At 30.2% G+C, this 12543-nt stretch overlaps 1 protein-coding gene across 2 annotated transcripts in view; it reads right to left on the reverse strand.

The window, feature by feature from the left end:
* LOC107677404 (myelin-associated glycoprotein) overlaps positions 1-9878 on the reverse strand; it is a 15870-nt gene extending 5992 nt beyond the window's left edge. For both annotated transcript variants that reach the window (XM_016472290.1, XM_016472289.1), the window contains exons 1-4: positions 9802-9878; positions 4591-4968; positions 2257-2568; positions 642-905 (exon numbers count right to left, since the gene is read on the reverse strand). In XM_016472290.1, the coding sequence (XP_016327776.1) occupies positions 642-905; positions 2257-2568; positions 4591-4968; positions 9802-9844 (997 nt within the window). In that variant the 5' untranslated portion in view covers positions 9845-9878. The remainder of the gene's footprint in view (positions 1-641; positions 906-2256; positions 2569-4590; positions 4969-9801) is intronic.
* Between the last annotated feature and the right edge of the window lie 2665 nt (positions 9879-12543).

The raw sequence follows: 12543 nt of genomic DNA on the forward strand, positions 1-12543 counted from the left end.
AACCAATCAATCAATCAATCAATCAATCAACCAATCAATCAATCAATCAATCAACCAACCAACCAACCAATCAATCAACCAACCAACCAACCAACCAACCAACCAACCAATCAATCAATCAACCAACCAACCAACCAACCAACCAACCAACCAATCACTCAATCAACCAACCAACCAACCAACCAACCAACCAATCAATCAATCAATCAACCACGTGATGGAGATTTACCACTGATTACAGAACCGGCTTTCTGACAAGATGCGCATTAAATATCACATGCGATTTATCGTGCAGCCCTACAACCAACCAATCAATCAATCAATCAATCAATCAATCAATCAACCAATCAATCAAACAATCAACCAACCAATCAATCAATCAATCAATCAACCAACCAACGAATCAAGCAACCAACGAATCAACCAACCAATCAATCAATCAATCAATCAACCAACAGCTTTCAGCTGATGCATACATCTCAGTTTCGAAAAATTGACCCTTATGACTGGTTTTGTGGTCCAGGGTCACATATGAGATGATGGGAGAACTGTAACAGTAACAGATAAGGGACTGGAACCTTCAACACAAAGCGTATATAAGCAAAGCAGAACTAACGAGTGCATATGTGTGATTGACTCACACAGCGCGTTGAGGGCCGTCGGGCGGGACGAGGCGCGTCCCAGTGGGTTTGCAGCGCTGCACTGGACGCGCGTGTCTCGGCTGATGTTATAGATGCGGACGGTGTGTGTGCGTTTGGGCAGGATCTGTGTGTTTCCAGACTGGACGCTCCACCACTGGTACTCAGAGACCGGCGGGTCTGCCTTACAGGAGCAGAGGAGCAAAGCGTTTCCTCCGAGACGCACCGAAGCGCTCAGCACCTGAACCCACACGTCTCTGGGAGGAACTGAGACCACAAACACAAGCAGAATCTAGATTAAAACCAGCTAAACGACTCAAAATCAAGATGCAAGCTGATATACAATAGTTCTTATTTTAATTTGTTCCCTCATTTTTAATTTCAGATTCTCATGGTTTCGGAAAACGTGGATATATGAGGGAATTTTAAAAGTGTGACTTTTAGACCTGGAAAAATTGTGGAAATTAATAAAATAATTAATATTTTTTTAATTAATTGGAAATAAAAATGTACACCCTGAAGAACATTCAGTTATCGAAACTTCCAGAATTTAATTATTTTAATTGTATTTATTCATTTTAATATTTGTTATTATTAATACTGTATAATTATTTTATTTTATTATTTTAGTTAAATATTGTTATTATTATTAATATAATTTATAATACTTCAATAATAATTATATTATTAGCAAATTCATTGAAATTGCTATTTGTAGTCAAAAAAATCTTTAAAATAATTGTAAAATATATTAAAATAATTAAAATAATAAAAATAATTAAATATAGCCACAAATAACTACAAACATCATGGTTTGTTTGTACAAAACATCATTACAGTCATTGGTAAATTAAAGTGTAAACGCCGAAGAACATTCTGTTATTAAAACTTCCAGATTGTAATTATTGAAATTACTTGTAATTAAATAATTATTACAAATATTATTTATAATATTTAAACATTTTATTATGAGTAAAATGTAATGTAAAAATGTAAAAGTACTGAAATTGCTACAGGCAAAAAAATCTTAAAATCATTATAAAAAATAACAAAATATAATGAAACAATTTAAAGAATAAAAAATAAATACAGTCACAAATAACTACAAAAATCATGGAAATGCTGACGAATATCCAGTTATTAAAACTTCAGGAATTTAATTGTTTTAATTTTATTATCATAATTAAATGTTGTTATTATTATTATAAATATAATTATAATATTTAAATAATTATATGTATTTATATGACGAGCAAAATTATTTTAATAATAAAAAATACATTTAAATAGTAAAAAATAATTAAATATAGTTACAAATGACCAGAAAAGTCCACTGACAATAAAAAGTCTAAACCCTGAAGAACATTCAGTTATTGAAACCTCTAGAATGAATCATATAATCATTATTAAAAATATAATTTACAACATCAATATAAATACTTAAATGTTTAATTGAGTTAATTTAAATTGCCACTCATAGTTTCTGTAAATAAAAAGGTCTTTGACTCCGAAAGGTTGAGAACTGCTGTGTCATATCAGCTAATATCACAACAGTTTCTGGCACACAGCAGTGAGATTCTGGTTTGAACTGGGTTTGTTAGTGATGAGGGTTTCTCACAGTGGACGAGGATCTCGCGGGTGGCCGAGGATCGTCTGTTGTTGGGATACTCCAGCTCACATCTCACTCTGGGGTTTGTGTGCCGCGGGACGGTGAAGACGAGGCTGGTCTGAAGCACCGGTAACCAGCCGGTGTCCCGCTGCAGCTCCGTGTCTCCGTGAATGCTGCTGCCGGCCGGATCGCCGCGCTCCCACTTCCACAGCAGACGAGGCCGATCGGACGGACAGCTGAGCCTCGCCGAACAGTTCAACACGAGCCGCTGGCCCTCCTTCACCGGCCCCGGGTCTGTGAGCTGCGGCGGCTCCGGCGAACCTCATGAGCAAAACACATACACATTCTGTGTGATTAGATCCCCCCAAACAACACGTCACTGCTGTTTTAGGACCATTAATGCACTATTACAGTTAGCTTTTATTTTTATATTTCACATTGTCATTGTAGGTAATGTTTTAGACATTTTATTTTTGGAATTTTTACTTTTTTTTTGTCTATACAGTTTGTAGTGTTTGTTTTGTATTTGGCAATTTAATTTTAATTTAAAGTCATTTTGTTGTGCATTTTTGCTATTTTTCTAAATGTCTTTTTTATTAATTTATTATTTATGTCTATATTTTTATTAATATTGTGAATTATTTTTTATTTTTATATTTGCTGTTTTAATTTTAATTTTAAAGGTTTAGAAATTTTGTTGTGTGCTTTTGTAATTTTTATTATTTTTAAATGTCTATTTTTATTAATATTTTGAATTAGATTTTATTTTTATATTGTTTCATTTCAGTTTTAAAGCTGTAGGAATCTTGTTGTGTTTTTATAATTTTTATTAGTTTATTTAAATGTCTATATAGTTTTTATTACAGTTTTTTCCATTTTAATTTTAGTCCTTTTTTTGTGTTTTAGTCATTATTATTATTATTATTTTGAAATTATGTCTATACAGTTCTTTTAATATTTTGAGTTTGTTTTTTATTTTTATATTTACTGTTTTCATTTCAATTTTAGAGATTTTGTTGTTTTTGTCATTTCTATTAGTTCTTAAATATATCTATAGAATTAGTATCATTAATGTACTATTATAGTTTGAATTAATATTTTGAGTTAGCTTTTATTTTTAATTTTATGTTTTTACAGTTTTCATTAATATTTTTGAATTCGTTTTTGTTTTATATTTTCCATGTTCATATTAATTTTAAAGTTTTAGTCATTTTGTTGTGCATTTTTGTCTTTTTTTATTAATTATTTTTTTTATTAATTTATCACTTTTGTATAATATGTTTAAATTTGTAATAATATTATGAATTATTTTTATATTTTTATATCTGCTGTTTTCATTTTAATTTGAAAGTTGTAAAAAAATTTGTTTTTGTTATTTTTATTATTTTTTAAATGTCTATTTTTTAATATTTAGAATTAGATTTTATTTTAATATATTTTTATGTTTTAATTTTAAAGTTGTTTAATATTACTTTTTTATAATATGTATTATATTTTATTAATATTGTGAATTCTTTTTTTAATTTTACATTTGCTGTTTTAATTTTAATTTTAAAGTTTTAGAGTTTTTTTGTGTTTTTGTTATTTTTTATTATTTTTTAAATGTCTATTTTTTATATTTTGAATTAGATTTTATTTTAATATCTTTTTCCTTTTAATTTTAAATTTGTAGAAATGTTGTTTTTGCAATTTTTATTAGTTTTTTTAAATGTCTATATAGTTTTTAATAATATTTTCAATGTTTTTATTTCTTAAATGTTCCGTTTTCATTTTAATTTGACTTAAAATGTTAGAAATGTTGTTGTTTTTGCCATTTATTATTTTTATGTAGTTTTTAGTAATATTTTCAGTAAGTTTTTATTTTTATATTTTTTCCATTTTCATTTTAGTCCTTTTGTTGTGTTTTATTTTCTAAATATGTATACACAGTTCTTGTAATATTTTGAGTTTGTTTTAAATTTTTATATTTACTGTTTTCATTTCAATTTTAGTTAGTTGGAGAGATTTTGTTGTTGTTGCCATTTCTATTAGTTCTAAAAATATATATATAGAATTTTAATTTTATTTTTATATTTTCCATTTCCGTTTTAATTTTAGCTACAATAATTCGTTGTGTTTTTGTCCTTTTTAATTTCTATTTTTTTATATGCATATATTAATTTCTAATCAGCTACTAACTACTAATCAGCTTTAGTTATTTTATTACTTCAAGTTAAACTAAATGAAAATTTGAAATGTTGTCTTAATGTTGAAGTCGTTATTTTATAGTAACATTTTTACTGTTTTTTTCTGGCTTTAGTTAATGATAATAACATGCATCACATCAGAGCAACATGAGTATACCAGTCACGCTGAGGTTGACCTTGCTGCCCGCAGGCCATGCCCTTTGACCCCGCTCCCTCATCTGCAGCTCGTATGTGTTCTGGTCGTCTCTGCGGACGCTGCTGATGCTGACGGAGCAGTCGCCGGCGCTGATGTTCCCCGCGAGCGCCGTTCGCTCTCTGAAGTCGGGATGAACGGCGTCGCCGCGCTCAGAGCTGAACACCGGCTTCCTCAGCATCATGAAGAACGGCGCGGAGGATCTGATGAGGCGAAGCTGCATCGTCTGAGCGGCCGGAGCAGGGCTGAAGGAGCAGGGGATGACGAGACACGAGCCCTCCAGAGCCAGCACTCGTCCCGGGACAGACAGAGAGACCGCAGCACTCGTCCCAAACACACACGCTGAACAGACAAAACAAAACCACTGCGTTAATGTTACAAACTGCAAATCAGTTGCCGTAAATTAAATGTATTTGCAATTTTAATTAAAAAAACATCAATTAATCATTTTCATTTCAACATATGCTAATACGTTATTACAGTAATACTTTTATTTTAGTTTACACTACAGTTTTAGATTTATTTATTTTTTTTTTGTCATTAAGTTGGCTTGAAAATCCTATTTCAACTTCTTCTTCTTCTTCTGAGACCAAATTTTAAAATGTATCTCATCCTAGATTTTTAAAGCTACAGCCACCAAACTCGGGTCAGACCTTTTATTTTTTTTGTCATTAAGTTGGCTTGAAAATCCTCTTTCAACTTCTTCTTCTTCTTCTGAGACCAAATTTTAAAATGTATCTCATCCTAGATTTTTAAAGCTACAGCCACCAAACTCGGGTCAGACCTTCAGACTGGTCTGGCTCGGGTTGCTGTATCTTCTCTAATTGATCCGGCTTACGGTTTTCGTAAACCAGACTATCAAAACCACCTAAAATCCCATAGACTTTCATTGAGGGGGTGAAAACTTTTCTACAATAAGACTTATGGTGTATTTAAGCTGTCTAATGCTATAGCAAAGCTTAACAACTCCCTACTGAAAAAAAAGCTGACTGACTGCTTTGGCTGGTCCCCCAAGCTGGTTTTAAAGTGGTTTTGGCCACTTTTTTAGCAGGCCAGGCTGGTCTTAGCTAGTTTTTAGCATTTTTTTTTACTGAATCAACTGGTTTTAGCTGGATTAGCATTGAAACATGCTAACAACATGCTAGTAATTTGCTAATCATGCTAGAAACATGCTAGTAACTTGTTAATCATGCATGAAAAATGCTAACCAAATTCCTAGTAACTTGCTAATCATGCTAGAAACATGCTAGTAAACTTGCTATTAATGCTAACACCATGCTAGTAACGTGGTAATCTTGCTAGAAACATGCTAACAATTTGCTAAGCATGCTAACAAAATGTTAGCAAATTGCTAAACATGTTAGAAACATGGCAGCATCATGCTAGTAACATGCTAATCACGCTAGACTCATGCTAGTAACCTGCTAATCATGCTAGAATCATGCTAGCAACATGCTATTAACTTGTTAATCATGTTAACAACTTTGCTAATCATGCTAACAACATGCTAGTAACTTGCTAATCATGCTAGCAACTTGCTAAATATGCTAGAAACATGCTAGCATCATGCTATTAACATGCTAATTATGCTAGAATCATGACAGCAACATGCTAGTAACTTGCTAATCATGCTAGCAACTTGCTAAATATGCTAGAAACATGCTAGCATCATGCTATTAACATGCTAATTATGCTAGAATCATGACAGCAACATGCTAGTAACTTGCTAATCATGCTAGCAACTTGCTAAATATGCTAGAAACATGCTAGCATCATGCTATTAACATGCTAATTATGCTAGAATCATGACAGCAACATGCTAGTAACTTGCTAATCATGTTAACAACATGCTAGTAACTTTTCATTTAACACCATGCTAGTAACTTGTTAATCATGAAACATGTTAGCAACTTTGCTAAATATGCTAGAAACATGCTAGCATCATGCTATTAACATGCTAATTATGCTAGAATCATGACAGCAACATGCTAGTAACTTGCTAATCATGTTAACAACATGCTAGTAACTTTTCATTTTAAATTTAAAGTTAACACGAATGAACAATGGAAATACTTCTAAAGCATTTATTAAATTTTGTTCATTTTAATTCCAACATTACTAATACATTAAAATTAAAAAGAAAATGGTTATAATATGTATTATATTTTATTAATATTGTGAATTCTTTTTTTATTTTTACATTTGCTGTTTTAATTTTAATTTTAAAGTTTTTGATTTTTTTTGTGTTTTTATTATTTTTTAAATGTCTATTTTTTAATATTTTGAATTAAATTTTATTTTTATATATTTTTTTTGGTTTAATTTTAAAGTTGTTTAATATTACTTTTTTATAATATGTATTATATTTTATTAATATTATGAATTCTTTTTTTATTTTTACATTTGCTCTTTTAATTTTATTCAAATAATTTTTTTGAATTAGTTATTATTTTTATATATTTTTTCGTTTTAATGTTAAAGTTGTAGAAATTTAGTTTTTGCCATTTTTATTAGTTTTTTTAAATGTCTATATAGTTTTTAATAATATTTTCAATAAGTTTGCTAATCATGTTAACAACATGCTAGTAACTTTTCATTTTAAATTTAAAGTTAACACGAATGAACAATGGAAATACTTCTAAAGCATTTATTAAATTTAGTTCATTTTAATTCCAACATTACTAATACATTAAAATTAAAAGTTGTATCTGTTAATATTATTAAATAGTTTTTATTATTATATATTTTCCATTTTCTTTTTAATTTCCATTAAAGTTTAAAAAAAATTTGTTTTCATAATTTTTATTAGTTTTTTTAGTTTTTATATAGTTTCTGTTTTCACTTTACATTTAAAGTTAACAAGAACTAAGTGAAAAATACTTCTAAAGCATTTATTAATCTGAGTTAATGTTAATTCCAACATTTACTAAAACTTTACTAAAATCAAAAGTTGTATCTGTTAATATTATTAATTTTTATATTTTCCATTTTCTTATCCATTTCAGTTAAAGTTTCAGTATTTTGTGTTTTTGTCATTTGTAGTTGCTTTTGAATATGTCTATGTAATATTTTGAATACTATACATTTTAATTTTTTAATTTTAAATTTTGTCAACATGAACTAAGAATGAAATTTAAGTTTTAATTTCATTTTAATAACTTTTTAGTAATTTTGTATGTTTTTGTCGCTTTTATTAGTTGTTTTCAAATGTCTATATATTTTGATTTATTTTTAAATATATTTTCATGTTACTTCTAAAGCATTTATTAATCGTAATTAAATGTATTTCCAACATTTACTAATACATTATTAAAATCAAAAGTTGTATCTGTTAATATTATTCATTTTTATTAAGATTTTCCCTTTTCATTTTCATTTCAGTTAAAGTTTTTTGTATTATATTTTATTAATATTATGAATTCTTTTTTTATTTTTACATTTGCTCTTTTAATTTTATTCAAATAATTTTTTTGAATTAGTTATTATTTTTATATATTTTTTCGTTTTAATGTTAAAGTTGTAGAAATTTTGTTTTTGCCATTTTTATTAGTTTTTTTAAATGTCTATATAGTTTTTAATAATATTTTCAATAAGTTTTTATTTCTTAAATGTTCCGTTTTCATTTTAATTTGACTTAAAATTTTTGACATTTTGTTGTTCTTCACTATAGTAATGCGTGCAGTATGGAAAAGAGTTATGGCAGATAAAGTAGAGTTACAGAGAAGCTGCTTTTAATCACCATGCACAAAAAAAACCTCAAACCTTTTAACTAAACTAAACTAACATTTTTTAAATAAGAAAGCATCTAAAGTTGTTTTTAATATGTCATATTTATCAAAAAAGTTATTATTTATCTATAATTTATTTAGCTCAGCATCTTCGATGTAATGTAAAGTTCACCATGTGCTCGTCTGACTCATGCTCACATTTTTACCCGTTTCCTCTCCTAAAGCTTCCTCCTCATGTTTTATTTTGTTGTCAACATTCACTGTATTTCTCAACTGAATTCACACTGGGACCGAATCAGTTCACCGGTGCCTCTAATGTGCTTAGAATCACCATTTCTGACATTTTCTTGTTGCGTTCGCACACTTTTCATTTCTTTGCACAAACTTTTCAGTGTCGTCCTCAACAAGACTCAACTGAGTCAATTGCAACCCTGACAGCACAACTTTGACGTCTGCATTACATCTGCAAGACGTATTTTTCAGAGTGTTTGCTCATCTGCAATACATTTATAGGACGTTTCCTATCAGATGTCAAATAGACGTTTAGAAGATGTCTTTTTATTAAGATTTTCCCTTTTCATTTTCATTTCAGTTAAAGTTTTTGTAGTTTTCGTTTAGTGTTTTTGTCAATTTTATTAGTCATTTTTAAATATGTCTATATAGTATTTATTAATATTATGAATTAGTTTTAATATATTTTCCGTTTTCATTATACATTTAGTTAAAATTAACATGAACTAACAGCGAAAAATACTTTCTCAACATTTGTTAATTATAAAAACATATACATTATTGAAAGGAAATGTTGTATCCGTTAATATTATTTAATAGACCTGAGCTAACATGAACAATGAACAATTTTTTATTAACCTTAACAAATTGCTTATCTAATGTTATCAAATCACTCATTGTTAATTAATGCATTAACTAACGTTAACTAATGAGACCTTGTTGTAAAGTCTTACCAATAATGCTCTAAAAACAAATTAAATACACAAAACTTTAACATTAACGGAGCAAAATTAATTCTGATAATATTTCACATCTCATCACCAACAGCTGCTCATTAAAATGTCCAACTCTAATGATTGAAAAGACTGTAAAACATTGTCCTTTTATGGTCCTTGTCATCACATGTGTCTTCAGATCAGCACAGAACAGATTATTTCACAACAGGATCAAAATATGGAAACAGGGAAGTTACGCATCTGAGCGTCTGAGTCTGAATGAGCACATGCACCTTTACTCCACATGCATTTACTGCACATATTACACATATTACACATGTGTTCAGATGCATTTAATGATGTGAGACCACAGAGCATGTTAATCAGATGGGTTAGTGCTGAGATGATGTTCAGAGAAAAATGATCATGCATCATGATTCTGATCATATGCTGATTTAATGTAACAAATGTACTGAGCAGACAGAGTAAATATCACTCACCTGACATGATGGCAAAGATCCGGATCAGAGCGTCCAGAGCCATGAGCGCCGGTCAAACACAGACGCCACCGGGGGACTTTCTGCTCTTTTTCAGTGTTTCAGGAAGTCAGAAGTGAAGGTCTGGAATGTTTCGCAACACTGATCTGCTGTTCCATGACGTTCCTGCTCCAACATCTTCACTATAGTAATGCATGCATTTATAATATGTTTATATTTTTATTAATATTGTGAATTATTTTTTTATTTTTATATTTGCTGTTTTGATTTTAATTTTTAAAGTTTTAGAAGTTTTTGTGCCTTTGTTATTTTTACTATTTTTTTATATTTTTAATTAGATTTTATTTTTATATATTTTTTGTTTTAATTTTAATGTTTTTTAATATAACTTTTTTATAATATTTATTATATTTTATTAATATTGTGAATTCTTTTTTTATTTTTACATTTGCTGTTTTAATTTTAATTTTAAAGTTTTAGAATTTTTTTGTGTTTTTATTTTTATTATTTTTTAATTGTTTAGATTTTTATAATGCATTAGCTTTTTGTCGATCCGCTGGTTCACATTTAAAAATATGTAGCAGAAATAGCAGAAGGGCTTATTGAGAAAGCAGATTCGTTCTCTGCCAGCAGGAGGCGCTTTCGGAATGGCAGAAATATAGTGGTTTCCCCGGTAACCGCAGTACACAAAGCTGACTGCAGCGCTCAAGTTTATTCAGTGAAATCGTAGCCTTTTGAAGTTTAATCGTCATATTAATCCATATAGCAATTCTTGTCTTTCCGTCCCCAAAGACCTCTTATAATTTAGACTTTTTGTACCATTTAAGAGTTTGCATGGCCTTAAATGTAAACAATTTAACTGAAGACATTTTAAGGACATATTGGAGTTGTACATATCGGTTTATTTCGGGAACTTTTTGCCCCACATGCACAACAAGTCATTTAGACATTTGCAACAGTTAGTTTTGTACACATACAGACTGGTTCTACGCAGTCAATCCGTTTTGCAGTTCTTTAAACTGTTGTTTTCGCTTGCAAATCACTGTTCACAGGCTTGCAGTGCTTTTGACCGTCTTTTGGCGCAAAAAACGTGCCAAAAGTGTAAGCGCGGAAAAATGGAAGTCAGAAGCATGCAGATCATATTTATTTTGCGTTAGCATGAAGCTGCAGTTTCACAATACATGAATTACACTTACGACTAACAGTAAAATGCTGCAAATAATTTTTTCTTGCGCTTGAAACACGATTTACACCTTTACAAAGCTTCTCTTACGCATACAAATTTATTTTACGCTTACAGTCTTATGTACACTTCCACAACTCTTACCCTGCGTATGCAAATCTTTTTGACGTCATTCTACCTTCATACATCCGAGTCTAATATGATCCAGCGGGCCGTACTAAAAGACACTGCGGGCCGCCAATTGCCCATCCCTGCTCTAGAATGCATGTAAAACTGACATCTTACAGACGTCTATCAGATGTTTGCACACAGCAGATGCTTTACAGATGAAGCGTTTTGGGTAAAAAAGGATATAATAATTCTTATCTGCAGCACAGAATCGTTCACAAGCTGCACGCGCAATAAAGAACTGCTTCGTCAACCGATAGAAGACGTTTACAGGTTTTGTTTTCTACAAACTGATTGTAGGTAAATATCCACCTAATCCAGCGCTCTGTTTGTTTTAAAATGTGTTCTTATAAAATATCCAAACGATTCAGTGCGCGAGTGAACTGTTCGAATGAATCGAACTGAATCGTGTAACCGATTATCAAAAAAAACAGATTAATCTGCAAATCTGGGATTGTTGTGATTCTAAACCGATAGAAAACACACATGAATTAAGCTGAAATATTAGCAGTTAAAATGATTCTCAGGTCAGTGTATTCATTCACATGTAAAGATTTATCGGTAACACTTTACAATAAGATTCATTAATTAACTAACATGAATGAACAAGGAACAATACATTTATTACAGTAATCTTTGATAACATTAGTTAATGTAAATACAGTCATTCATTATTAGTTCATGTTAATTCACAGTGCGTTAACTAATGTTAACAAGCACAACTTTTGATTTTAATAATGCATTAGTGAATGTTGAAAATAATATGAACTAAGTTTAATAAATACTGTAGATGTGTTGTTCATATACTTTACAGTAACCTTACTGTAAAGTGTTACCGATTTATCAATATTTTACTAGGGCACAGCGATATTTAACGATGTCTTGGTTGGCACTATCCTACGCCATTCTATGCACAAAACCATCTTTCTCCATAGATCTTATCTGCGCCGTGTTTAATTTCTGGATTGAAGGATTGAAAACGAGGCTGTGAGGAACTGAAGTAGTCAGTTTTGAAAATTGTGAGTTGTGAAAATTACGTGCCATTGTAAAAACGGTCCTTTCGGCCACCATCACCAATCGGAATTATTACGTTTAAGTAAAATTAGTTTTTAGCACGAGAAAAGAGCAGTGTTTATTAGAAAATTTCAATGGAAAGTAGCTAAATCCCACTTGAAAATTCGCTAGATGACGTCATAAGCTATTTAGCATCCGGGTACTTTTCGCCTACTTTTTTTCGAATACTATGAATTCGGACATACTACTCGCCTCACTTACTGTTTTTCGCCTACTATATACAGTGAAGCGACGCAACAGAATGAGCCACTGTTTGGTGAAGCTTCGAAACCTTTGCATATCAATTGTTTCGAACAAATGTATCGACGCATATCAAACCA

This window comes from Sinocyclocheilus anshuiensis, unplaced genomic scaffold (assembly GCF_001515605.1).
Source record: "Sinocyclocheilus anshuiensis isolate Anshui unplaced genomic scaffold, SAMN03320099.WGS_v1.1 scaffold965, whole genome shotgun sequence".
Classification (NCBI taxonomy): Eukaryota; Metazoa; Chordata; class Actinopteri; order Cypriniformes; family Cyprinidae; genus Sinocyclocheilus; species Sinocyclocheilus anshuiensis.